The sequence below is a fragment of the Zophobas morio genome, unplaced genomic scaffold (assembly GCF_036711695.1).
Source record: "Zophobas morio isolate AGI-343-1 ecotype UQ-CSIRO unplaced genomic scaffold, CSIRO_AGI_Zmor_V1 ptg000006l, whole genome shotgun sequence".
In the NCBI taxonomy this organism is placed as follows: Eukaryota; Metazoa; Arthropoda; class Insecta; order Coleoptera; family Tenebrionidae; genus Zophobas; species Zophobas morio.
In genome coordinates, this window is record NW_026972111.1 from 5,296,356 (window position 1) to 5,323,654 (window position 27,299).

Genomic DNA, 27,299 nt, shown 5'->3' on the forward strand with positions numbered 1-27,299 from the left:
GTAACGTACCTACTGGAAATCCCATAGGCGTCTTATCGAGGGGATAATGGGTTACTTTGTAACATTATTCTATGATAAGGATGTAAAGTTTATAAAAAAGTTGTTAAGATGGTAGCAACATTTACTAAAATGGTTTACAAATGTGAGTGGTGCTACAATAAAAATCAGTGAATATTTAATTCACAATTTTTGACTTGAAATTTTCTTAGTTAGGAACATTCGATATCTTCCAAAAATTGTCGGTAGTCCTTTGCCTGTTGGGTAGACAGTAATAAGAACTGTTGGCAAAATGATGTAGTTTACCTTATTAGGAGAAAGTTGACCAGTAATTTTAATCCAACTGACTGTTCTTTCGTTAAAAGTGAGAAGCTTGTTTTCGTTAATTGCACATGCAACTATTTCCGACTTCGAAATATTTTTTTCCAAGGTTTCTATCACAGATATGTAACTGTAAAATCGTAGCTTAACCTTTATTTGTGAAATCATATATGGCTGATCTAGAACGAAAGTCTTTTCATTTTTTTCTTTTACGAATAATAACGGACTCACTTAAACAGATTTCCAAAATGAAGGAACTAGGTGAAATGTCCCTATGTTGATAAACAAAAAAAGAATTGAAAACTGTTTTTGTCTTTAATATTGAGATAAATTTGACTTATCTCATTCAAATTAGTGAAATTTTGTTAAGATTCATTTCTCTTCACCTATAATTGTATAAAATAGGATGAGAGTCGAGATTATCTTCTAAACTTTTTATTTTTATAGACTGGCTACATATGTCTCGGCACTTTAATTAATTAGTACCATCATCAGACCTACAAGAAAATAGTTTTGTTGGTACAATAGTTTCGTTATTATGATTTAGGTCTCAGCAAGTTGTGTGCTGCATGGGTGTAGGTGTGTCAAAGACATTGAGTTTTTAGGTTACATAGTTTGTGTAGTTGTGTGGGTGACAGTTGTGGGTGCCAGAGTAGGAAATCAAAATCATTCTATCTTTTTAAGTTCTTTAATTAGTTAAAGTGCCGAAACATATGTAGCCAGTTATCAAAAATAAAAAGTTCAAAAGACACTCTCACTATCATCTGTCATCATATTTCAAATACTCACAAGTAAAAATATTTTTCGTTTATTTAAATCAATTTAAAAAAAACTTGAAGGTGCAGATCAAATCCTAGGTGTTTTATGTGGGCTAACGCATTGTTATCGCACTCGTGTGTCCAAGGAATTCGGCTCATATATATTTTACATCATTGTGAACAAACTTCACATTTGTGGATAGTAATGCTCTAATTCCACTTATAATGTACACAATCATGGCATAGTTTCAGCATGTAACTGTTTTTATTTGCTCTAACTGTATGTTCATATTCCGAGATATTTTTTTAACTTTGAACATATGAAAGTAAATACGGGCTTAATTTCTATGTTCCCTTTTAAAAAACACACATGAATGCATTGTAAGTACGAAATTCCAAAGTAGTTATAATGATATTAATGTAGACATTGGAATTTCTTACGTATAGCATAAGATATTAAACTTCTTTTCTTCATTTAAAACATCATTTGTTTAATTTTTTAGTGGTGTTTATATTCGACGCATCGAGTATTGTTTACATTTTTGTAAAATATTTTACGACAATAATTCAAACAAGTTGACATTTAATTTTTTTCACGAAGGAGGTTGAATGTTCTAAAAATAGGGATTAAGCTCATACTTACTTTAATATTTTCAGAGTTAAAAAAATGTTTTGCTATATTTTGCTTCTTAAAATTGTGTCATGTATGCATGTCAAACTGACAAAAGGAGTGGTAAAATTAACTAGCCCACATGGGTTTTACCGAAAATTGATTGAAGTGAAAAGGGGAAAATGTAAACATACTAATGGATAAAATATCTTACATGATCCATATCCTGGTTTGCGAAGTTATAATGTTGGAAGAAGGATAAACAATTTGGTTACGCATTTTAGGTACTGTACTGCTCATGAAAACTTGAAACATACAAATTCTGGCTGAATGACCCTACAAAGAAACATAACACTTTTAATGTAGTGAGCTGATTTTAGGATAACAGTTAATTAAAATTTGTAGCTTGACAAGGTGAAGTAGTTAATTTTTCTAACATTTCTATCTCTAGTAGGTATTTTACTACTATTGTTTCAAAATATGAATTTTCGAGTAACACATAAAATTCATGCCATTTTGACGCATTAAAATATATATTTATAAATATAACGAAAAAGTCGAATATAGCCCCATAACACAAATCAAAGCTTCACTTTTTGAAAACTTATTAATGATCTTTTGAACCAATGATTACATTTGAACGAAAGTTTGGACTAGATTTAGACGCTTTCGCATTTTACAACGATGTCAACCTATATTTGTTACCAAAAAAATCGCTTGTGAACACAACAAACGCGTTTTATTTAAATTAACTGTTCGACGTAAATGCCACTTGCTTCCCGTATAATACGTTACGAACTTGGAGATCCTTAAAAATTTTTCAATTTTTTGCTTTTTTTTCTTTTCATTTACTAAAGCAAAAGCTTCCTCTTACTATCTAATAGCAACGACGCATCTCTCTAATTAAAGTAAAAATGTTTGCATTTACAAGTAACTGTATTTCACCGTACTTAGTCTAGTAAAGTTGTTAATATTTACCATGTCCATTACTACTCGAATGTATCTAGTCTTTTGTTGTTCAAAATACAAGTTTTGCCTAGAATAACAACTGTATGTGGTGTAATCTATAACTTTTTTCCATTTTTGTAAATCTGTTGACACCTCAATGTAATAACCGGTACGGTAACTGCAGATATTGACAAATCATTTTAAAAAAACCATTACTAACTTAGAGAAAACCTACTTTACTATACACATCGTTATGTAATTGAAGCATTTTACTTGACCAAGATCCACAGTGATACCGTTTTTATCATTCCTATTGTGATAAGCGCCATCATTCGAATTTCTAGATTCTTCAAACAACATAGTAGTATTTAATCCAGAAACTACTTTAACATTATATTCTGCTCTAGCAAGATTTTTATCTTTTACTGAAAAATTATACAAGTCTACTTTTCTGACTTGGCAGTTAAGCAGTCTTCGTACTTACACTGTCCACCAAAGCGTAGTGTTTTTTGTGTACCGTTATTTTCAATCGTTGTAAGAACATTCAGCAGTTTTGCGTCATCTACAATTTTGGATGGCCGAACAACATTTAAGATTTCGTTTCGCGTTAAGCAAGGAAATCGAACGCACCCGATGACCAAGTTGTCTACGTCTTTGTTAATTTTGCACCAGTTTGCCGCTATATTAAAAACTTCGATTTCATCAAATAGAAACGCATCTCTTTTCAACAGGTTAACCATAGATTTCTGAAACATGGTATTATATGTATATGTGTAGCTAGTGTAGAGATGTTACTTGTGTGAGAACATTTAAAAAACCATATTCAAACGTTTGCGAAACATGTTCATCGACAAGAGTATGACACGTTTCTCTTAACTCGTCCATGTCATGTGTGTTGGCTATATTTAGAAGGAAACAAACATTCGTTAAATCTACAATCGAAACCATTTTTTCGTTTATAATTTGTACCAGTGTTTTTAACGAATATTCGTGTGCTAGCTTCAATATATCGGACACATATTTCTCATCTAGTGATGCGATGACAACGGTCCCTGCCACAAATTGAACACGATAATGTATTCATAATATTTAGTCAAAAGTTTGGCTAACTACCTGTATAAATGTAATACAGTATTGTTTCAAAAGCATTTGAGGGCGCGTTTATTACTTCAATCTGGGCCTGAAAACAGTTTATGTATTTTAATTTTTCCGTAACATTGTCTTACTTGTTTTGGATCTTGCATTAAAAGGGACTCAAAATATTTGCATCTAGCAGCGAGAACAATCTGAAAATTACGACTTTGTTCAGAGTTGATCTTTTTGGAAACGGATGAAAAACCTACTTTGTGCGCATGAATGGTCTTATCGGATAGGATTATCTGAATGTCGGAAAATGTTTCCTTCAAGTAATAAGGTGCCATATCTTCGTAAATTTTCGAAGAATTCGTAATGATTAGTTTTTGTTGCGGTTCTTCTTCGTTTGCCATTTTGGTTGGTGGAAATCTAAAAATGTTAGCTAAAAATGTTTTAGTAGTGCACGAACAAAGTTTCTGTCACAGTTGAAACTTGATTACTGATTAGATATAGACGTTGTTGTTACTCCCTTGAAATACCTACGCTTATCTATCTATAGATTTGTATCTTACTGATAAAGAAATGGAGTTTTTATCGCCTAGAACAAGTGAAGTTTATTTGTCAACAATTTTAAAATCAGACTTATTAGTTCACTGCACCTCTGAACCTTAATCCATATTCACTGTTTTGTTTATTATTTGTTAAAATTTTTAATTTATTGTAGCAACAATAAGAGTAGTTGAAGTCGAATTACCATTTATGTGTCATATTTAAATGCGTTCAGAATTTTTACTAAATTTTGTAATTGAAATATCACCACCATTATTTCGATATTCAAAAATAATTTCAAAATCGGTTCAAACCATCCCGTTGCCTTTATTTCATATACCAAGTTTTAGACACAAACACATCTTTTAAAGATTCCTCAAAAACACTCTTACAAGTTTTAGCTTGAAAAATATTAGATCCCATTTATTTTACAATTTTTTGTGTTGTCATCTGTTTGTTGTAAGTAATGGTAAAAATATTGTTACCTAGTTTTCTGTAATCACACAATGTTAGTAGTGTCTTAACAATAATTTTTAATAGATTCTGTTTGTTTGTTAAATTGTAACATATATTTTTTTTGTAATAATCTCTGTGTTTTAGAATAAAACTAACAGTGGATTATTAAACTATGGGTAGCATCTTTTCCCAAAACTAAAATCAAATTATTAAGGCAAATCCAGTTTCTTAGGTAATAATTATAAATTTTAAGATGACTCGCGAATGTCAAAAGAAAACCAGAGCTAAAGTTATTTAGACAGAACCTTGTTTGCCGTGAATCAATTGCCTTTGTGAGGGAATGGTAAACTACATTGTAAATTTAAAATTTTGGCGAAGTTTTTGATCAGGTATTTTTAGAAACCATTATCTCGATTTTTTATGAAAATTTCGGAACACGGTTATCTTGAGTGTTTTCAGTTTGAAAATCGTTTTTGTCTACCATATTAGGATAAAGCTAATTTATTCTATTCAAATGGATAAGAAAAATGAGTCTATTATAATAATTTTTAAATAGAAGTAAAATTATTTTTCAGTTATTCAAATTAATTTAAAATACATCAAGTTGAAGATCAAATTTTGTATGTTTACATGGATAAACACATTATTATCGCACTCGTCTGATCACAGTATGTTTATATGTATTTTGTATCTTAAAATTGTGTCGCATATGTCAAACTGATGTAAGGTTTGGTGAAACTCAATTCGCTAGTCCATATGAGTTTACAAAACATTAAGTGACATGAAAAAGAAAATAATGAATGAAAATTTAGATAGAATAAATATGAACATAAACCAAGAAAAAATAAAGACGAAATTTTGTTAAAAAGAAATATTATTACTATTGTTCCATTTTTGCTTTGAATAGACGGCAAAAGTGAACACTCACATTCGATATGACAGTCGTTTAGTGATTATTTTATTGTTACGATTACGGAAATTAAATCGGCGTAGGTAAAATTCAAGAATTTAATTTTCGATAATACGCAACTACACAATTAACTACAGGTTAATTGACAAGGAGTAATTCCCACTCAACGTGACTTGTACTCATCACGACTGGACCTGATTTGCCTAGACTACAGCTACGTGATCCCTCTGGAGAGTTCGTGATCGCTGCTTCGATGTTGTTCTGGGGCACAGAGAAGTCGCGGCAATGTAGCGACTAGAAAACCCAGAGGCGTCTTATCGGGCCGGACAATGGATTACTTTATAACACTGTTCTATAATAAGAATGTATACTTGTATGGTTTATAAAAAAGATAATAAGGTGGTAACAAGATTTGCGAGAACGGTTTACAAATGTGAGTGGTATTACAATAAAAATCAGTGAATATTTAACGCACAATTTTGGACTTGAAATCTTCGTAATTAGAAACATTCAATATCTTCCAAAAATTGTTGGATGTCGTCCTTTGTCTGTTGCGTAGACAGTAATAAGAACTGTTAGCAAAATGATTAGTAGTTTACCTTATTAGGAGAAAGTTCACCAGTAATTTGAATATAATTGATTGTTCTTTCTTTAAAAGTGAGAAGTTTGTCTTCGTTTATTGAATGTGCAACTATTTCCATGTTCGAAAACTGTCCTTCCAAGGTTTCGATTACAGATATGTAACTGTAAAATCGTAGTTTAACTTTTATTTGTGAAATGATGTACGGCTGATCTAAAACGTAAGCCTTTTCATTTTTTTCTTTCAAGAATGATATCGGACTTACTTAAACAGAGGTGCAAAATGCAGGATGTAGGTGAACTGTCCCTACGTCTATAAATAAAGAAAGAGTTGAAGACTGTTTTTGTCTACAATATTGGGATAAATTTGATTATTCCATTCAAATGAGTGAAATTGTGTTAAGATTCATTTTTCTTCACGTATAATAAGGAATGTTCATTTTATAAAGCGGACACTAAAAAATTGCTACTAATTCGAGTACTTTGGGATAATTTAATTTTTTTTGTTATAAAAATGTTTAACAATGTTAAATGAAATAATTATTCTTATTCTCTAATCAATTATATTCAGAAACTATAAAATTTTCTAACTATTGCGCGAATACAGCGAATCACTGTTTGCACAGGTTTGTTTGTGATTTCTTCGTAGCAGGAGGCCACATTGTTTTAAATTCTCCAAGTCATGATGTTGTTCGGCCATCTTTTCTTAACACTGCTTTCATATTTGCCCATTATCGCTCAAGTGGACGAAGCTCAGGACAGTTGGGTGGTTTATCTTCTTTTTTTAAAAACTGTACATTATTGGCATTAAGAAGCTCCTGACTGGCACCAGCGTAGTGAACCGAAGCCAAATCTGGCCAAAACAATGGAGGGTTATGATGTTTGCAATAAACAGGCGATAATCGCGTTTTTATACATTCTTTCCTGTAATCATCGCGCCCAATTGTTCCAATCGTAAAAAAAAAATTAAAACTTTTTAGCCCACAAGAACAAATCGGTTGCCACTCTAAGACTTTTTTCCCAAACTTTTCAATTTTTTTTGTTTTCATGTCATCGAGGACATCTTCCCCTACAACTGCATTATAAAACTTGGAGCCGGGTAGTGTACTGCAGTCCATTTTAACCTTCGTTTCGTTGTCCATCAAAACACAACGATTTTTGTTCCTGACTAAAATTGTTTATAACTTCCTGCTTTTTTTTTTAAACTGTATGCGCTGCTTTTCGCTTCTTTTTGGGATTTTTTGCTTTAATACGTTCTAATGTTATTCCGAGTCTTTATATTTTGTACAGTACCTACGGTAACACCTTGCTTCTTCGGTATTTCTCGCACAGACATACATTTCGTTAATTTTAGCAGTTTAATGATATTTTCCTCAATATTTTCGTTAAGCGGGCCTTTTCTCGGTCTGGATTTGAGCAAATCTTCTAAAGTATTAAACTCCCCAAACTTTTTGATTATTTGGAACACTGCTGATTTTGAACATTTAGTTATTTTAGGCAGTCCCCCCAACGGAAATTTTTCGTAGCATCACTTTTGCAAAGATAATTTTCTTGCCCCAAAGGCGATTCGCTTCATTTTAAAAAGAAATAACGTTATTTTGAAAACAAAAATGGCATTTAATAGATACAACTTAAAGCTTTCATGTATAAAAACTAGAATAATTTAGATTAAAAATTAGAAAAGTGACGTTACTTTAAAGGTGTCCGTTTAATAAAATGAACACTCCTTATAAAATGTGATGAGAGTGGAGACTGTTTCCTGAAATTTTATTTTTATTTACGGGTTACAAATGTCTCGGCCTACAAGAAAATATTTTTTTGGTACAATAGTTTTGTTACTATGATTTACGTCTCAGCAATTTGTGTGCTATATGAGTATAGGTAGGTTTAAGGTGTCGAGTTTTTAGGCTGTGTAGTATATGCAACTGTGTGACAATTGTGGGTGCCAGAGGAAGAAATCAAAATCATTCTACTTTCTTCCTTCTTATGTAATTAATTAAAGTGCCGACACTCTCCACTTTCATCAGTCATCATATTTCAAATGAGTGAAATAAGCTAGATAATCGTAATGATTTTCCAACACCAGTAAAAATATTTTTCGTTTATTTAAAATAATTTAAAAGTTGTAGATCAAATTATAGAAGTTTTACGTGGGTTTACGCCTTATTATTGCACTCGTGTGATCACAGAATATATACCTATCATTGTGAACAAACTTTACACTTGTAGATATTAAAGCTCTAATTCCATTTACAATGTAAACAATAATGACGTACTTTTAACATGTAACTGTTTTCATTTGTATGTTTATATACCGGGACATTTTTTTAACTTTGAACATATGAAAATAAGTTTAATTTAAAAAAACACATGAATGCATCGTAAGTAAGAAATTCCAAAGCAGTTATAATGAAGTTAATGTATAGCATAAGATATTTAACTTCATTTGTTCATTTAAAACATCCTTTGGTCGTTTTTTTTAGTAGTTTACATTTGACGCATCGAGTATCATTTACATTTTTGTAAAATATTTTACGACAATACTGCAAACAAGTTGACAATTGATTTTTTTTATGAAGGTTGGATGTAATGAATATATGATTTTTCCAGAATCGTCTTTTGAAATATACAAAAATTTGCAAATTAGCACCAATTTTCGACCAATTTTCAACAAAATTTTCGAAATTTCACTAAATACATTTTCTTGTAGATTTCGGGCCCCAGAAATGATATCCGCTTGCATTTCTTCGATAACTCAAATGGTTCTTCCAGAATCGTCCTTTGAAATATACAAAAATAAGCAAAATACGACCAATTTTCAAAGAAATTTTCGACATTTCACTAAATACATTCTCTTGTAGATTTCGGGGTCCAGAAGTCATATCCGCTTGCATTTCTTCGATAACTCTAATGGTTTTCCCAGAATCGTCCTTAGAAATAAACAAAAATTTTCAAAGAAATTTTCGAAATTTCACTGAATACATTTTCTTGTATATTTCAGGCCTCAGAAGTCATATCCGCTTTCATTTCGTCGATAACTCCAATTGTGTTTCCAGAATCGTCCTTTGAAATATATAAAAATATGCAAAATACCACCAATTTTCAACAAAATTTTCGAACTTTCACTAAATACATTTTCTTGTAGATTTCGAGCTGCTTTCATTTCTTCGATAACTCCAAAGGTTTTTGCAGAATCGTCCTTTGAAATATACAAAAATATGCAAAATATAACCAATTTTCAACAAAATTTTCGAAATTTCACTAAATACATTTTCTTGTAGATTTCGGGCTGGTTTCATTTCTTCGATAACTCCAAAGGTTTTTGCAGAATCGTCCTTTAAAATATACAAAAATATGCAAAATACAACCAATTTTCAACAAAATTTTCGAAATTTTACTAAATACATTTTCTTGTAGATTTCGGGCCGCAGAAGTCATATCCGCTTTCATTTCTTCGATAGCTCAAATGGTTCTTTGAAATATGCAAAAACATGCAAAATACGACCAATTTTCAACCAATTTTCAACGACATTTTCGAAATTTCGCTAAATACATTTTCTTGTAGATTTCGGGCCGCAGAAGTCATATCCGCTTTCATTTCTTTGATAACTCTAAAGGTTTTTCCAGAATCGTCCTTTGAAATATACAAAAATATGCAAAATATAACCAATTTTCAACAAAATTTTCGAAATTTCACTAAATACATTTTCTTGTAGATTTCGGGCCGCAGAAGTCAAATCCGCTTTCATTTCTTCGACAACTACAATGGTTTTTCCAGAATCGTCCTTTGAAATATACAAAAATTTTCAAAATACCACCAATATGCGACCAATTTTCAACGCAATTTTCGAAATTTCACTAATAAATACATTTTCTTGTAGATTTCGGCCGCAGAAGACATATCCCCTTTCATTTCTTCGATAACTCTAATGGTTCTGCTAGAATCCTACTTTGAAATATGTAAAAATATGCAAAATACGACCAATTTTCAACCAATTTTCAACGAAATTTTCGAAATTCCACTTAAGTATATTTACTTGTAGATTTCGAGCCGCAGAAGTCATATCCGTTTGCACTTCTTCGATAACTCCAACGGTTGAATTATACAAAAATATGCAAAATGCGACCAATTTGGAAACTATTGTTTTAATAGCGAGATTTAACATACAAAATGAGCATTTTATTAGTAGAAATTGGAAAAAATATCTTACTTGATCCATATGAAGTTTTCGGAAGTTATAAAGTTGGAAGAAGGATAAACAATTTGGTTACGCATTTTAGGAACTGTACTACTGATGAAAACTTGAAAGTTACAAATTCTGGTTAAATCACCCTACAAAGAAGCATAGCACTTTTAATGTGGTGAGCTGATTCTAAGATAGCATCTAATTAAAATTTGTAGCTTCACAAAATGTAGTAGTAACATTTCTATCTACGGTACTAGGTATTTTAGTACTATTGTCTAAAAATATGAATTTTCGAGTATCACATAAAAGTCATGCCATTGTAATGGATTTAAATATATATGTATAAATATAACAAAAAAGACGAGTACAGCCCTATAACACAAATCTAAGCTTACTTTTATCCGTAAGTACACTTTTTGAAAATTTATTTTTGATCTTTTGAACAAATGAATACATTTGAAAGAAATTTTAGATAAAATTTAGGCCTTTTCATATTTTAGAACAATTACCTGCCAAAAAAAATCGCTTGTGAACAAAGTAAACGCGTTTTCTTTAAATTAAGTGTTCGACGTAAGTACCACTTGCTTCCTGTATAATACGTTACCAATTTCGATATCCTCAAAATTTTTTTAATTTTTTTCTTTTTTTTTTATTTTTATTTACTCAAGCAAAAGTTTTCTCTTACCATCTAATAGCATCCACCTATCTTTCTAATTCAAGTAGAAATGTTTGCCTTTAAAATTAACTGTATTTCACCGGACTTGTTAATATTTACCATTTGCATTACTACTCGAATATATAAGAAAATAACAATGGTATTCGCTGTAATCTATAACTTTTTTCCACTTTTGTAAATCTATGAACACCTCAATGTCAAGATCGGTAGCGCATCTGCAAATATTAACAAATCACCTCAAAAAAATCATTGGCAAACTTAGAGAAAACTGTCCTTACTCATTTACTATACACATTGTTATGTAATTGAAGCATTTTGCTCGACCAAGATCCACAGTGATACCGTTTTCATCATTCTTATTGTGATAAGCGCCGTCATTCCAGTCTGTAGATTCTTCAAACAACATTGTAGCATTTAACCCAGAAACTACTTTAAAATTTATATTTTGCTGTGGCAAGATTTTTATCTTTTACTGAAGAATTATACAAGTCTACTTTTCTGACTAGTAGTTGCACGAACAAAGTTTCTGTTACAGTTGAAACTTGATTACTGATTAGATTTAGACCTTGTTTGTTGTTTCTCTCTTGAAATACGTACACTTATCTATTTATAGATTTGTACCTTACTGCTAAAGGAATGGTATTTTGATCGCCTAGAACAAGTGCGGTTTATTCGTTACCTGTTTTAAAATGAGACTTATTAGTTCGCTACACCTTCGAAACTTAATTCATATTCACTGTTTTATTTATTGTTTGTTAAAATTTATAATTTGTTGTAGGAACAATAAGAGTAGTTGAAGACCAATTACCATTTCTGTGGCATATTAAAATGCCTTCAAAATTTTTACCAAATATTTAAATTGAAATGTCACCACCATTCTTATTATATTCAAAAATAATTTCAAAATCGGTTCAAACCATCCCATTTCCTTCATTTGATATACCAAATTTTAGGCACAAACACATGTTTTTAAGGTACCTCAAAAACACTTCTTCGTCACTAGTTGCGGCCTACTAGAACAATTAACATCTGGTGGATTTTTTTTTTAATTTAGAAAAAAAGTAGATGTAAAAGTTAAAAATATACCACTATAAAAGCATACATATATTCAGTTTTAACTTGGATAATATTTGACACCATTTATTTAACAATTTTTTGTATCGAGACGAAATTTTGTTACAATATGTGTAGAAGTATTACTTCGATTATTCAATTTTTGTTTCGAAAGGATTGCAAAAATGGACTCCTTCATTCCCTTAGTATTTTATACCCTAATAGGGATGAATAGTTTATAAAAAAATATATTAGTATAGTAATAACATGTACTAGAACGGTTTACAAATTTAAGTGGTGTTGCAATGAAAATAAGTAAGTACTTAACTCACAATTTTAGACTTCAAAAAAGTTTCTTGCTTAAGATATTCTAGCTCTTCCAAAAACTGTCTGAGATGGTTCTTGGTCTGTTGAGTAGACTGCAATAAGAACTGTTAGCAAAACTATCTATTGTTTCGTTAACACTGAGAAATTTATCTTCGTTAATTGAATGTGCAAATGTTTCCCACTGCGAATCATTTCTATCATTGATATGTAAATGTTAATTCGTAGCTAAACTTTTACTTGTGAAATTTGTGACCTAACATGAAAGTGCTTTTATTTTTTCTTTTACGAATAATAACAGACTTACTTAAATGGATTTTCAGAATGAGGGACCTAGGAGATTCGTTCCTAAAGGTGTTAGTGAATAAAAAACAGTGCGTTTTAATTGTTTTAAAACGTTTCTTTTTGTTTTAATTATTTATTATTTAAATTAACTTTTTCAGATTTTTTTGTGACTGGTGTTAGTTTTTGTTAAAAGAACAGAAATTTTTGCAATTTTTGAATAGTATAAAAATTAATCACATAAATTAATTTTTCATAAATTTCTTTAATAAATAGTGTCACTATTAATGGCGCCACCACAAATTTTAAAATTTGTGAGATTTTTAAGGAAACTTTGACTCTATTAAATAACAAAATATATGCTTATTTCATTAAAACTGTTAAATGTTTATAACAAAAAAGAACGGTTTTTTAGCATTTCTACTCTTTCCTATGTTGATAAATAAAAACAATTTCAAAACCGTTTTTGTCTACAATAATGAGATAAATTTAACTTATCTTATTCAAATGGATGAGATAAATTTGACTATTGTACTAATTTTTAAAAACAAGTAAAACTATTTTTCAATTATTTAAATCAATTCTAAATAAATAAAGTTGTAAATCAAATTCTGTATGTTTACGTGGACAAACGTATTATTATCGTATCACAGAACTCGACTCATAAAGGTTTTTTATTTGCTCTTATAGTATGTTTATAAGTATTTTGTATCTTAAAATGGTGTTATATTTATCAAACTGATAAAAGGATTGTGCAACTTAATTCGTTAGTCCACATAGGTTTACCAAAAATTAATTGAAGTGAAAACGAAAATAATGAATAAAAATTTGCGAATACACAACGAAAACCTAGAAAGAATAAATATGAAAATAAATTAAAAAAAGACGAAGACGAAATTTTGTTAGAAAGGAATATTACGTCCATTATTCCATTTTAGATTCGAAAAAACGGCTGAAAATTTATGATTTCAGAAATTAAATCGGTATGGGTAAAAATCAACAATTTGTTTTTCGGTAATACGCAACTACACAACTAAACTGAGTTTTTGACGGTGGTCCCTATTTAACAACCACGTGTTCCTTCTGGATAGTTCGTGATCCCTGCTTCGATGTTGTTCTGGAGCACCGAGACTTGCGGAAAACTGCTTCTAGGCTTTTCTTGATGAGTCACCGGTCATCGCGGTAACGTACCTACTGGAAATCCCATAGGCGCCTTATCGGGGGCGATAATGGGTTACTTTGTAACATTATTCTATAATAAGGATGTAAAGTTTATAAAAAAGATGTTAAGATGGTAACAACATTTACTAAAATGGTTTACAAATGTGAGTGGTCTTACAATAAAAATCAGTGAATATTTAATTCACAATTTTTGACTTGAAATTTTCTTAGTTAGGAACATTCGATATCTTCCAAAAATTGTCGGCAGTGGTCCTTTGTCTGTTGAGTAGACAGTAATAAGAACTGTTAGCAAAATGATGTAGTTTACCTTATTAGGAGAAAGTTGACCAGTAATTTTAATCCAATTGACTGTTCTTTCGTTAAAAGTGAGAAGTTTGTCTTCGTTAATTGAACGTGCAACTATTTCCCATTTCGAACGACTTTTTTCGTAAGTTTCTATCACAGATATGTAACTGTAAAATCGTAGCTTAACCTTTATTTGTGAAATCATGTATGGCTGATCTAAAACGAAAGTCTTTTCATTTTTTTCTTTTACGAATAATAACGGACTCACTTAAACGGACTTCCAAAATGAAGGAACTAGGTGAACTGTCCCTATGTTGATAATCAAAAAAAGAATTGAAAACTGTTTTTGTCTTTAATATTGGGATAAATTTGACTTATCCCATTCAAATGAGTGAAATTTTGTTAAGATTCATTTCTCTTCACGTACAATATAAAATATGATGAGAGTGGAGATTATCTTCTAAACTTGTTATTTTTATTGACTGGCTACCTATGTCTCGGCACTTTAATTAATTAGTCCACCATCAAACCTACAAGAAAATATTTTTATTGGTACAATAGTTTCGTTATTATGCTTTAGGTCTCAGCAAGTTGTGTGCTGCATGGGTGTAGGTGTGTTTAAGACGTTGAGTTTTTAGGTTAAATAGTTTGTGTAGTTTGTGTGGGTGACAGTTGTGGGTGCCAGAGTAGGAAATCAAAATCATTCTATCTTCTTAAGTTCTTTAATTAGTTAAAGTGCCGAAACATATGTAGCCAGTTATCAAAAATGAAAAGGTCAAAAGACACTCTCACTATCATCTGTCATCATATTTCAAGTACTCACAAGTAAAAATATTTTTCGTTTATTTAAATCAATTTAAAAAAACTTGAAGGTGTAGATCAAATTCTAGATGTTTTATGTGGGCTAACGCATTGTTATAGCACTCGTGTGACCATGGAATTCGGCTCATATATATTTTATATAATTGTGAACAAACTTCACATTTGTGAATAGTAATGCTCTAATTCCACTTAATGTACACAATCATGGCATAGTTTCAACATGTAACTGTTTTTATTTGCTCTAACTTTATATTCATATATCGAGATATTTTTTTTAACTTTGAACATATGAAAGTAAGTACAGGCTTAATTTCTATGTTCGGTTTTAAAAAACACACATGAATGGATTGTAAGGACGAAATTCCAAAGTAGTTATAATGACATTAATGTAGACATTCGAATTTCTTATGTATAGAATAACTTCTTTTCTTCATTTAAAACTTCATTTGTTCAATTTTTTTACTGGTGTTTATATTCGACGCATCGAGTATTGTTTACATTTTTGTAAAATATTTTACGACAATAATTCAATCAAGTTGACATTTAATTTTTTTCATGAAGGAGGTTGAATGTTATAAATATAGGGATTAAGCTCATACTTACTTTAATATTTTCAGAGTTAAAAAAACGTTTTGCTATATTTTGCTTCTTAAAATTGTGTCATGTATGCATGTCAAATTGACAAAAGGAGTGGTAAAATTAAATTCGTTAGCCCACATGGTTTTACCAAAAATTGATTGAAGTGAAAAGGGGAAAGTGTAAATATATTATTGGATAAAATATCTTACCCTAAGAACATATAGTTTTCGGAAGTTATAACATTGGAAGAAGGATAAACAATTTGGTTACGCATTTTAGGAACTGTACTACTCATGAAAACTTGAAACTTAAAAATTTTGGCTAAATCACCCTACAAAGAAACATATAACACTTTTAATGTGGTGAACTGATTCTAGGATATTATTTAATTAAAATTTGTAGCTTGACAAGGTGTACTAGTTAATTTTTCTAATATTTCTATCTCTAGTAGGTATTTTACTACTATTGTCTCAAAATATGAATTTTCGAGTAACACATAAAATTCATGCCATTTTGACGCATTAAAATATATATTTAGAAATATAACGAAAAAGTCCAATATAGCCCCATAACACAAATCAATGCTTCACTTTTTGAAAACTTATTAATGATCTTTTGAACCAATGATTACATTTGAACGAAAGTTTGGACTAGATTTAGACGCTTTCGCATTTTAGAACGAGGTCAACGTATATTCGTTACCAAAAAAATGGCTTGTGAACACAACAAACGCGTTTTATTTAAATTAATTGTTCGACGTGAACGCCCCTTGCTTCCCGTATAATACGTTACGAATTTGGAGATCCTTAAAACTTTTTCAGTTTTTTGCTTTTTTTTTATTTTCATTTACTAAAGCAAAAGCTTCCTCTTACTATCTAATAGCATCGACGCATCTCTCTAATTAAAGTAAAAATGTTTGCATTTACAAGTAACTGTATTTCATCGTACTTAGTCTAGTAAAGTTGTTAATATTTACCAAGTTCGTTACTAGTCGAATGTATCTAGCCTTTTGTTGTTCAAAATACAAGTTTTGCCTAGAATGACAAATGTATGTGGTGTAATCTATAACTTTTTTCCATTTTTGTAAATCTATTGACACCTCAATGTAATAACCGCTAAGGGAACCGCAGACATTGACAAATCATCTCAAAAAAACCATTGACTAACTTAGAGAAAACCTACTTTACTATACACATCGTTATGTAATTGAAGCATTTTACTTGACCAATATCCACAGTGATACCGTTTTGATCATTCTTATTGTGATAAGCGCCGTCATTCCCGTCTTTAGATTCTTCAAACAACATAGTAGTATTTAATCCAGAAACTACTTTAACATTGTATTCTGCTGTAGCAAGATTTTTATCTTTTACTGAAAAATTATACAAGTCTACTTTTCTGACTTGGCAGTTAATCAGTCTTCGTACTTACACTGGCCACCAAAGCGTAGTGTTTTTTGTGTACCGTTATTTTCAATCGTTGTAAGAACATTCAGCAGTTTTGCGTCATCTACAATTTTGGATGGCCGAACAACATTTAAGATTTCGTTTCGCGTTAAACAAGGAAATCGAACGCACCCGATAACCAAGTTGTCTACGTCTTTGTTATTTTTGCACCAGTTTGCCGCTATATTAAAAACATCGATTTCTTGTTCGAGAAACGCATCTCTTTTCAACAGGTTAACCATAGATTTCTAAAACATGGTATTATATGCTTATGTGTAGTTAGCTTAGAGATGTTACTTGTGTGAGGACATTGAAAAAACCATATTCTAACGTTTGGGAAACATGTTCATCGATAAGAGCATGACACGTTTCTCTTAACTCGTCCATGTCATGTGCGTTAGCTATATTTAGAAAGAAACAAACGTTCGTCAAATCTACAATCGAAGCCATTTTTTCGTTTATAATTTGTACCAGTGTTTTTAACGAATATTCGTGTGCTAGCTTCAATATATCGGACACATATTTCTCATCTAGTGATGCGATGACAACGGTTCCTGCCACAAATTCAACACGATAATATATTCAAAATATTTAGTCAAAAGTTTGGCTAACTACCTGTATAAATGTAATACAGTATTGTTTCAAAAGCTTTGGAAGGCGCATTCATTAATTCAATCTGGGCCTGAAAACAGTTTATGAATTTTAATTTTTCCATAAACATTGTCTTACTTGTTTTGGATCTTGCATTAAAAGGGACTCAAAATATTTGCATCTCGCAGCGAGAACAATCTGAAAATTACGACTTTGTTCAGAGTTGATCTTTTTGGAAACGGATCAAAAACCTACTTTGTGCGCATGAATGTTCTTATCGGATAGGATTATCTGAATGTCCGAAAACGTTTCCTTCAAGTAATAAGGTGCCATATCTTCGTAAATTTTCGAAGTATCGGTAATGATTAGTTTTTGTTGCGGTTCTTCTTCGTTTGCCATTTTGGTTGATGAAAATCTAAAAATGTTAGCTAAAAAATGTTTTAGTAGTTGAACGAACAAAGTTTCTGTTACAGGTGAAACTTGATTACTGATTAGATATAGACGTTGTTGTTACTCCCTTGAAATACAACGCTTATCTATCTATATGTTTCTACCTTACTGATAAAGAAATGGTGTTTTTATCGCCTAGAGCAAGTGAAGTTTATTTGTCGACAATTTTAAAATGAGACTTATTAGTTCGCTACACCTCTGAACCTTAATCCATATTCACTGTTCTATTTATTATTTGTTAAAATTAATTTATTGTAGCAACAATAAGAGTAGTTGAAGTCGAATTACCATTTATTTGTCATATTTAAATGCGTTCAGAATTTTTATTAAATTTTGTAATTGAAATATCACCACCATTATTTCGATATTCACAAATAATTTCAAAATCGGTTCAAACCATCCCGTTGCCTTTATTTCATATACCAGATTTTAGACATAAACACATCTTTTAAAGATTCCTCAAAAACACTCTTACATGTTTTAACTTGAACAATATTTGATGCCATTTATTTTACAATTTTTTGTGTTGTCATCAGTTTTTTGTAAGTAATCGTATAAGTATTGTTACCTACTTTTCTGTAATCACACAATGTTAGTAGTGTCTTAGCAATAATTTTTAACAGATTCTGTTTATTTGTTAAATTGTAACATATATTTTTTTTGTAATAATCTCTGTGTTTTAGAATAAAAGTAACAGCACTATGGGTAGCATCTTTTCCCAAAACTGAAATCAAATTATTAAGGCAAATCCAGTTTCTTAGGCAATAATTATAAATTTTAAGATGGCCCGCGAATGTCAAAAGAAAACCAGGGCTAAAGTTATTAAGATAGAACCTTGTTTGCCGTGAATCATTGCCTTTGTGAGGGCAACATTGTAATTTCAAAATTTTGGTAATATTTTTGATCAGGTATTTTTAGAAACCATTATCTCGATTAGTTATAAAAATTTCAGAACACGGTTATCTCCAGTCTCTTCGGCTAATAAAAGTTTTTACCTAATAAGTGGAAACATCGTCGATTTTTTGTCGGAAACGAGATACAGTAAAAGAAGCAAAATTGAACACGTTATGCTTAAAATTATCTAATAATAATAATAGGTCTATCAATAATGGAGGTATTACATTCTGTGAATGTATTGAAACCACCATAAGAGCCAAATGGTGTATTTGGCCAACCAAGCTCAGGTTTAAAAAATTGACTTTCAAATGTAATACAGTGTAGTTCTAACAACTGAATAATTGAGTGTTTAGTCCACGATCCTCTTGAAATTTTAATAATATGTCTAGAATGGTAAGAACCATTGTCCAGTATTATTAATGACAATTCTTCAAGTCTTGCAAAGATACATGTCCTGATCCATTCTTCGAAGTCCTTCGCATTCATGCTATAATGATAATTTGATGATTGGATTAAGATTAAAATATTTGTCCAGCGTCTTTCACATATTCCATTTCGTCCACCTGTATTTAGGTGTCAAAACGAATCTTTGCCAATAGGTACCAGTTTGTTGTGGTTGTTGAAAACAGTTCGTAATATCATTTTGTCGGATTGTATTTCATCACCTTTGCTAAAAATTCACGTTTCGTCTAAGAAAATCGTCATTCGTCAATAGTTGTTTCGTAAATTCATTTTCTAATGGAAATGTCTACATAGGACAACATTAAAATCTAGAGAGAATAAATATGAACATAACCTAAGAAAAATCGGAGGCGAAATTTTGTTACAATATAGAAGTACTACTTCGATTATTCAATTTTTGCTTCGAAAGGACAGCAAAAGTTGACTCCTTCATTCGATATGACAGTCGCTTAATGATTGTTTTATTCCATAATTAGGATGTATATTTTTTAACAAAAAAAATCTGTTAGGATAATAACAACTTGTACTAGCAAGCTTTACAAATTTGAGTGGTGTTGCAATGAAAATAAGTAAGTACTTAACGCACAATTTTAGAGTTCAAAAAAATTCCTTACTCAAGATATTCTAGATCTTCCAAAAACTGTCTGACGTGGTTCTTGGTCTGTTGAGTAGAATGTAATAAGAACTGTTAGCAAAACTAACTGTTGTTTGTCTTTGTTAATTGAATGTGCAAATGTTTCCCACTGCGAATCATTTCTATCATTGATACGTAAACGTTAAATCGTAGCTAAACCTTTACTTGTGAAATTTGTGACATAACATGAAAATGGTTTCATTCTTTTTTTCGAATAACAACAAACTTATTTAAATGGACTTTCAGAATGAAGGACCTAGGAGATTCGTTCCTAAAGATGTTAGTGAATAAAAGACAGTGTGTTTTAATTGTTTTAAAACGTTTCTTTTTATTTTAAAACAGGAAACGTATTTTTTTTTTGTTTTAATTATTATTATTTAAATTACCTGTTTCAGATTTTTTTGTGACTGGTGTTAGTTTTTGTTAGAAAGAACAGAAATTTTTGCAATTTTAGAATCGTATACAAATTCTTCTTGAATAAATAGTATAGCTATTAATGGCGCCACCGCAAATTTTAAAATTTGTGAGATTTTTAAGGAAACTTTGACTGTATTAAATACCAAAATATATGCTTATTTCATTAAAACTGTTAAATGTTTATAACAAAAAAGAACGGTTTTTTAACATCTCTACTCTTTCCTATGTTGATAAAAAAAAATATGTTAAAACCCTTCTTGTCTAAAATAATATGATAAATTTAACTTATCCCATTCAATTGAATGATATAAATTAGACTATTATAATAATTTTTAAACACAAGTAAAACTATTTTTCATTTATATAAATTAATTTTAAATAAATAAAGTTGTAGATCAAATTCTGTATGTTTACGTGGACAAACGTATTATTATCGCAATCACAGAAATCGACTCATAAACGTGTCGGATTATATCAAACTGATAAAAAAATTGGTGAAACTTAATTCGTTAGTCCACATGGGTTTACCAAAAATTAATTGAAGTGAAAAAGAAAATAATGAATGAAAATTTGCGAAAATAGAATGAAAATCTCGAAAGAATTAACATGAAAATAAATTAAAAAAAAGACGAGGACGAAATTTTGTTAGAAAGGAATATTAAGTCCATTATTCCATTTTAGCTTTGAAAAGACGGCTAAAAATTTATGATTTCAGAAATTAAATCGGAATGGGTAAAAATCAACAACTTATTTTTTGGTAATATGCAACTACATAACTAAACTGGAATGAACTGGGTTTGACTAGATTGGTGTGCCTCTTTAAAGAACCACGCGTTCCTTCGGATAGTTCGTGATCCCTGTTCGATGTTGTTCTGGAGCATCGAGACTTCCGGAGAACTGCTTTTAGGCTTTTCTTGATGAGTCACCGGTCATCGCGGCAACGTACCTACTAGAAAACCCATAGGCGTCTTACCGGGAGGGACAATGGGTTACTTTGTAACATTATTCTATAATAAGAATGTAAAGTTTATAAAAAAGATGTTAAGATGGTAGCAACATTTACTAAAATGGTTTACAAATGTGAGTGGTCTTACAATAAAAATCAGTGAATTTTAATTCACAATTTTTGACTTGAAATTTTCTTAGTTAGGAACATTCGATGTCTTCCAAAAATTGTTGGATGTCGTCCTTTGTCTGTTGAGTAGAGTGTCGTAAGAACTGTTAGCAAAATTATGTAGTTTACCTTATTAGGAGACAGTTGACCAGTAATTTTAATCAAATTGAGTATTCTTTCGTTAAAAGTGAGAAGTTTGTCTTCGTTAATTGACCGTGCAACTATTTCCCACTTCAGAGAATAATTTCCCAAGGTTTCTATCACAGATATGTAACTGTAAAATCGTAGCTTAACCTTTATTTGTGAAATCATGTATGGCTGATCTAAAACGAAAGTCTTTTCATTTTTTTCTTTTACGAATAATAACGGACTCACTTAAACGGATGTTCAAAATGAAGGAACTACGTGAATTGTTCCTGTGTTGATAAATAAAAAAAGAATTGTAAACTGTTTTTGTCTATAATATTGGGATAAATTTGACTTATCCCATTCAAATGAGTGAAATTTTGTTAAGATTCATTTCTCTTCACGTATAATATAAAATATGATGAGAGTCGAGATTATCTTCTGAACTTTTTATTGTTATTGACTGGCTACATATGTCGCGGCACTTTAATTAATTAGTACCATCATTATACCTACAAGAAAATATTTTTGTTGGTACAATAGTTTCGTTATTATGATTTAGGTCTCAGCAAGTTGTGTGCTGCGGGTGTAGGCGTGTTTAAGACGTTGAGTTTTTAGATTACATATATGTAGTTTGTGTAGTTATGTGGGTGACAGTTGTGGGTGCCAGAGTAGAAAATCAAAATCATTCTATCTTCTTAAGTTCTTTAATTAGTTAAAGTGCCGAAACATATGTAGCCTTATCAAAAATAAAAAGTTCAAAACACAGTCTCAGTCATCTGTCATCGTATTTCAAATACTCACAAATAAAAATATTTTTCGTTTATTTAAATCAATTTAAAAAAAACTTGAAGATGTAGATCAAATTCTAGATGTTTTGTGTGGGCTAACGCATTGTTATAGCACTCGTGTGACCTTGGAATTCAGCTCATATATATTTTATATCATTGTGAACAAACTTCACTTGTGTATAGTAATGCTCTAAATCTATTTATAATGTAAACAATAATGGCGGATTTTTAAGATGCAACTGTTTTTATTTGCTCTAACTGTATGTTTATATTCCGGGATATTTTTTTTAACTTTGAACATATGAAAGTAAGCACAGGCTTAATTTCTATGTTCGGTTTTAAAAAATACACGTGAATGCATTATAAGTACGAAATTCCAAAGTTGTTATAATGATGTTAATGTAGACATTTAAATTTTTTATGTCTAGCATAAGATATTTAATTTCTTTTCTTCATTTAGAACATCATTTGTTCAATTTTTTTAGTTTTGTTGCTATTCGACGCATCAAGTATTATTTACATTTTTGTAAAATATTTTTTGGCCTCCTGACATGTAAACGTCAAATTAACATTCAAATGACATCTTCGGAAACATCAAATTTACAGTCATCCTGGATGTTTACCACCCGGCGTGCGTAAAAATTGCCCAAATTGTCCGCTCTTCCTAGACGTTTATAAATAAAAGTCTCTTCACACAACGAAAATGTACTGATTAAAACGCCAAATACATAAGTTATTTATTGTTGAACGGCAATGTATCATATAATTTCGAATATTTTTTAGTTCAAACGGAGCTACGCCATCTTGTGTATTTTTGTGCACCAGTTACAGATCACTGTAATTGACATATTCAGTGACAGTTATGTTTGTTTTATTTTTGACTTTATGTGAAATTTAATAAAAAATATAAATAATTTTTAAAAATTGTCGGCCAAAAAGTTTAATACAAATCTTGTGCGGTAACCATTTTACAGCGCTCAATCATTAAAGCACTCCGGCTTCGCCGTCGTGCTTCAAATTTATTTCACGCTGTAAAATGTAAGTTACCACACGCGAATGTAAATAACTATTACGACAATAATTAAAACAAGTTGACATTTAATTTTTTCATGAAGGAGGTTGAATGTTATTAATATAGAGATTAAGCTCATACTTACTTTCATATTTTCAGAGTTAAAAAAATGTTTTGCTATATTTTGCTTCTTAAAATTGTGTCATGTATGTATGTCAAACTGACAAAGAAGTGGTAAAATTAAATTCGTTAGCCCACATGGTTTTACCAAAAATTGATTGGAGTGAAAAGGGGAAAATGTAAATATACTATTGGATAAAATACCTTACCGGAAAATTATGATGTTTTCGGAAGTTATAACATTGGAAGAAGGATAAACAATTTGGTTACACATTTTAGGAACTGTACTGCTCATGAAAACTTGAAACTTACAAATTCTGGTTAAATCACCCTACAAAGAAACATAACACTTTTAATGTGGTGAACTGATCCTAGGATATCATTTAATTAAAATTTGTACCTTGACAAGGTGTACTAGTTAATTTTTCTAACATTTCTATCTCTAGTAGGTATTTTACTACTATTGTCTCAAAATATGAATTTTCGAGTAACACAAAATTCATGCCATTTTGACGCATTAAAATATATATTTAGAAATATAACGAAAAAGTCGAATACAGCCCCGTAACACAAACCCTAGCTTCACTTTTTGAAAACTTATTATTGATCTTTTGAATCAATGATTACATTTGAACGAAAATTTGGACTAGATTTAGACGCTTTCGCATTTTAGAACGATGTCAACGTATATTCGTTAACAAAAAAATGGCTTGTGAACACAACAAACGCGTTTTATTTGAATTAACTGTTCGACGTGAATGCCCCTTGTTTCCCGTATAATACGTTACGAATTTGGAGATCCTTAAATTTTTTCAGTTTTTTGTTTTTTTTTATTTTTGTTTTTTTTTATTTTAAGCAAAAGCTTCCTCTTACTATCCAATAGTATTGACGCATCTCTCTAATTCAAGTAAAAATGTTTGCATTTACAGGTAACTGTATTTCACCGTACTTAGTCTAGTAAAGTTGTTAATATTTACCATGTCCATTACTACTCGAATGTATCTAGCCTTTTGTTGTTCAAAATACAAGTTTTGCCTAGAATAACAACTGCATGTGGTGTAATCTATAACTTTTTTCCATTTTTGTAAATCTATTGACACCTCAATGTAATAACCGGTACGGAAACTGCAGATATTGACAAATCATCTCAAAAAAACCATTGACTAACTTAGAGAAAACCTACTTTACTATACACATCGTTATGTAATTGAAGCATTTTACTTGACCAATATCCACAGTGATACCGTTTTGATCATTCTTATTGTGATAAGCGCCGTCATTCCCGTCTTTAGATTCTTCAAACAACATAGTAGTATTTAATCCAGAAACTACTTTAACATTGTATTCCGCTGTAGCAAGATTTTTATCTTTTACTGAAAAATTATACAAGTCTACTTTTCTGACTTGGCAGTTAATCAGTCTTCGTACTTACACTGTCCACCAAAGCGTAGTGTTTTTTGTGTACCGTTATTTTCAATCGTTGTAAGAACATTCAGCAGTTTTGCGTCATCTACAATTTTGGATGGTCGAACAACATTTAAGATTTCGTTTCGCGTTAAGCAAGGAAATCGAACGCATCCGATGACCAAGTTGTCTACGTCTTTGTTAATTTTGCACCAGTTTGCCGCTATATTAAAAACATCGATTTCTGGTTCAGGAAACGCATCTCTTTTCAACAGGTTAACCATAGATTTCTGAAACATGGTATTATATGTTTATGTGTAGTTAGCTTAGAGATGTTACTTGTGTGAGGACATTGAAAAAACCATATTCTAACGTTTGCGAAGCATATTCATCGATAAGAGTATGACACGTTTTTCTTAACTCGTCCATGTCATGTGCGTTAGCTATATTTAGAAAGAAACAAACGTTCGTCAAATCTACAATCGAAACCATTTTTTCGTTTATACTTTGTACCAGTGTTTTTAACGAATATTCGTGTGCTAGCTTCAATATATCGGACACATAATTCTCATCTAGTGACGCCATGACAACGGTTCCTGCCACAAATTCAACACGATAATATATTCAAAACATGTAGTCAAAAGTTTGGCTAACTACCTGCATAAATGTAATACAGTATTGTTTCAAAAGCTTTGGAAGGTGCATTCAGTAATTCAATCTGGCCCTGAAAACAGTTTATGGATGTTAATTTTTCCATAAACATTGTCTTACTTGTTTTGGATCTTGCATTAAAAGGGACTCAAAATATTTGCATCTAGCAGCGAGAACAATCTGAAAATTATAACTGTGTTCAGAGTTGATCTTGTTGGAAACGGATGAAAAACCCACTTTGTGCGCATGAATGGTCTTATCGGATAGGATTATCTGAATGTCGGAAAATGTTTCCTTCAAGTAATAAGGTGCCATATCTTCGGAAATTTTTGAAGAATCCGTAATGATTAGTTTTAGTTGCGGTTCTTCTTCGTTTGCCATTTTGGTTGGTGAAAATTTCAAAATGTTAGCTAAAAATGTTTTAGTAGTGCACGAACAAAGTTTCTGTCACAGTTGAAACTTGATTACTGATTAGATTTAGACGTTATTGTTACTCCCTTGAAATACCTACGCTTATCTATCTATAGATTTGTACCTTACTGATAAAGAAATGGTGTTTTTATCGCCTAGAACAAGTGAAGTTTATTTCTCGACAATTTTAAAATGAGACTTATTAGTTCGCCACACCTGTGAACCTTAATCCATATTCACTGTTTTGTTTATTATTTGTTAAAATTTTTAATTTATTGTAGCAACAATAAGAGTAGTTGAAGTCGAATTACCATTTATTTGTCATATTTAAATGCGTTCAGAATTTTTACTAAATTTTGTAATTGAAATATCACCACCATTATTTCGATATTCAAAAATAATTTTAAAATCGGTTAAACCATCCCGTTGCCTTTATTTCATATACCAAATTTTAGACACCAACACATCTTTTTAAGACCCCTCAAAAACACTCTTACAAGTTTTAACTTGAACAATATTTGATGCCATTTATTTTACAATTTTTTGTGTTGTCATCAGTTTTTTGTAAGTAATGGTACAAGTATTGTTACCTACTGTTCCGTAATCACACAATGTTAGTAGTGTCTTAGCAATAATTTTTAATAGATTCTGTTTGTTTGTTAAATTGTCACATTTATTTTTTTTGTAATAATCTCTGTGTTTTAGAATAAAAATAACAGTGGATTATTAAACTATGGGTAGCATCTTTTCCCAAAACTGAAATCAAATTATTAAGGCAAATCCAGTTTCTTAGGTAATAATTATAAATTTTAAGATGACCCGCGAATGTCAAAAGAAAACCAGAGCTAAAGTTATTTAGACAGAACCTTGTTTGCCGTGAATCATTGCCTTTGTGAGGGAATGGTAAACTACATTGTAAATTTAAAATTTTGGCGAAGTTTTAGATCAGGTATTTTTAGAAACCATTATCACGATTATTTATGAAAATTTCGGAACACGGTTATCTGGAGTGTTTTCAGTTTGAAAACCGTTTTTGTCTACCATATTAGGATAAAGCTAATTTATTCTATTCAAATGGATGAGAAAAATGAGTCTATTATAATAATTTTTAAATACAAGTAAAATTATTTTTCAGTTATTCAAATTGATTTAAAATACATCAAGTTGAAGATCAAATTTTGT

At 30.6% G+C, this 27,299-nt stretch overlaps 3 protein-coding genes across 11 annotated transcripts; all 3 read right to left on the reverse strand.

Moving 5' to 3' along the window:
* Positions 1-100: 100 nt before the first annotated feature.
* LOC135123404 (BTB/POZ domain-containing protein 9-like) lies at positions 101-4,215 on the reverse strand. 5 transcript variants are annotated; one of them, XM_064048010.1, is made up of 11 exons: positions 3,978-4,215; positions 3,861-3,920; positions 3,748-3,814; positions 3,430-3,686; positions 3,119-3,380; positions 2,870-3,059; positions 2,665-2,812; positions 1,901-2,022; positions 550-590; positions 304-497; positions 101-254 (listed from the first exon to the last, which is right to left on the reverse strand). In XM_064048010.1, exons 1-11 carry the CDS (start codon positions 4,119-4,121, stop codon positions 210-212), a joined length of 1,530 nt encoding a protein of 509 aa, XP_063904080.1. In that variant the 5' UTR covers positions 4,122-4,215; the 3' UTR covers positions 101-209. The 5 variants fall into 5 exon arrangements, 4 of the variants coding, with proteins under 4 accessions (XP_063904080.1, XP_063904081.1, XP_063904084.1 ...); XM_064048011.1 differs by lacking the exons at positions 101-254; positions 550-590 and having other exon boundaries at positions 375-497; XR_010279601.1 differs by lacking the exons at positions 101-254; positions 304-497; positions 550-590 and adding an exon at positions 597-704 and having other exon boundaries at positions 1,108-2,022.
* A 9,795-nt stretch (positions 4,216-14,010) lies between these two features.
* On the reverse strand, positions 14,011-18,362 carry LOC135123409 (BTB/POZ domain-containing protein 9-like). Of its 3 annotated transcripts, XM_064048022.1 has the most exons (10): positions 17,884-18,358; positions 17,767-17,826; positions 17,653-17,719; positions 17,335-17,591; positions 17,024-17,285; positions 16,813-16,964; positions 15,802-15,923; positions 14,460-14,500; positions 14,214-14,407; positions 14,011-14,164 (listed from the first exon to the last, which is right to left on the reverse strand). In XM_064048022.1, the coding sequence occupies exons 1-10, from the start codon at positions 18,025-18,027 to the stop codon at positions 14,117-14,119; spliced, it is 1,347 nt and encodes a 448-aa protein (XP_063904092.1). In that variant the 5' UTR covers positions 18,028-18,358; the 3' UTR covers positions 14,011-14,116. The 3 variants fall into 3 exon arrangements, 2 of the variants coding, with proteins under 2 accessions (XP_063904092.1, XP_063904093.1); XM_064048023.1 differs by lacking the exon at positions 15,802-15,923 and having other exon boundaries at positions 16,775-16,964; positions 17,884-18,354; XR_010279602.1 differs by lacking the exon at positions 14,011-14,164 and having other exon boundaries at positions 14,349-14,407; positions 14,460-14,721; positions 17,884-18,362.
* A 3,167-nt stretch (positions 18,363-21,529) lies between these two features.
* On the reverse strand, positions 21,530-26,181 carry LOC135123406 (BTB/POZ domain-containing protein 9-like). Of its 3 annotated transcripts, XM_064048017.1 has the most exons (12): positions 25,944-26,181; positions 25,827-25,886; positions 25,713-25,779; positions 25,562-25,651; positions 25,395-25,498; positions 25,084-25,345; positions 24,835-25,024; positions 24,629-24,776; positions 23,861-23,982; positions 21,978-22,018; positions 21,732-21,925; positions 21,530-21,682 (listed from the first exon to the last, which is right to left on the reverse strand). In XM_064048017.1, the coding sequence occupies exons 1-12, from the start codon at positions 26,085-26,087 to the stop codon at positions 21,635-21,637; spliced, it is 1,470 nt and encodes a 489-aa protein (XP_063904087.1). In that variant the 5' UTR covers positions 26,088-26,181; the 3' UTR covers positions 21,530-21,634. The 3 variants fall into 3 exon arrangements, with proteins under 3 accessions (XP_063904087.1, XP_063904086.1, XP_063904088.1); XM_064048016.1 differs by having other exon boundaries at positions 25,395-25,651; XM_064048018.1 differs by lacking the exons at positions 21,530-21,682; positions 21,978-22,018 and having other exon boundaries at positions 21,791-21,925; positions 25,395-25,651.
* Between the last annotated feature and the right edge of the window lie 1,118 nt (positions 26,182-27,299).

What these genes read in the sequence shown, in the direction of transcription:
- LOC135123404 (XM_064048010.1), bottom strand. Translation starts at nt 4,121, where the DNA reads ATGGCAAACGAAGAAGAACCGCAACAAAAACTAATCATTACGAATTCT. An exon ending in ACTGTATTACATTTATACAG is followed by an intron (nt 3,687 to 3,747) that starts GTAGTTAGCCAA and finishes AATTTGTGGCAG; the next exon opens with GGACCGTTGTCATCGCATCA. An exon ending in ACTACGCTTTGGTGGACAGT is followed by an intron (nt 3,060 to 3,118) that starts GTAAGTACGAAG and finishes ATAATTTTTCAG; the next exon opens with TAAAAGATAAAAATCTTGCT.
- LOC135123409 (XM_064048022.1), bottom strand. Translation starts at nt 18,027, where the DNA reads ATGGCAAACGAAGAAGAACCGCAACAAAAACTAATCATTACCGATACT. An exon ending in TAATGCAAGATCCAAAACAA is followed by an intron (nt 17,720 to 17,766) that starts GTAAGACAATGT and finishes AACTGTTTTCAG; the next exon opens with GCCCAGATTGAATTAATGAA. An exon ending in GAAAACTATATGTTCTTAGG is followed by an intron (nt 14,501 to 15,801) that starts GTAAGATATTTT and finishes TTATCAACATAG; the next exon opens with GGACAGTTCACCTAGTTCCT.
- LOC135123406 (XM_064048016.1), bottom strand. Translation starts at nt 26,087, where the DNA reads ATGGCAAACGAAGAAGAACCGCAACTAAAACTAATCATTACGGATTCT. An exon ending in AGACCATTCATGCGCACAAA is followed by an intron (nt 25,887 to 25,943) that starts GTGGGTTTTTCA and finishes TATAATTTTCAG; the next exon opens with ATTGTTCTCGCTGCTAGATG. An exon ending in ACTGTATTACATTTATGCAG is followed by an intron (nt 25,652 to 25,712) that starts GTAGTTAGCCAA and finishes AATTTGTGGCAG; the next exon opens with GAACCGTTGTCATGGCGTCA.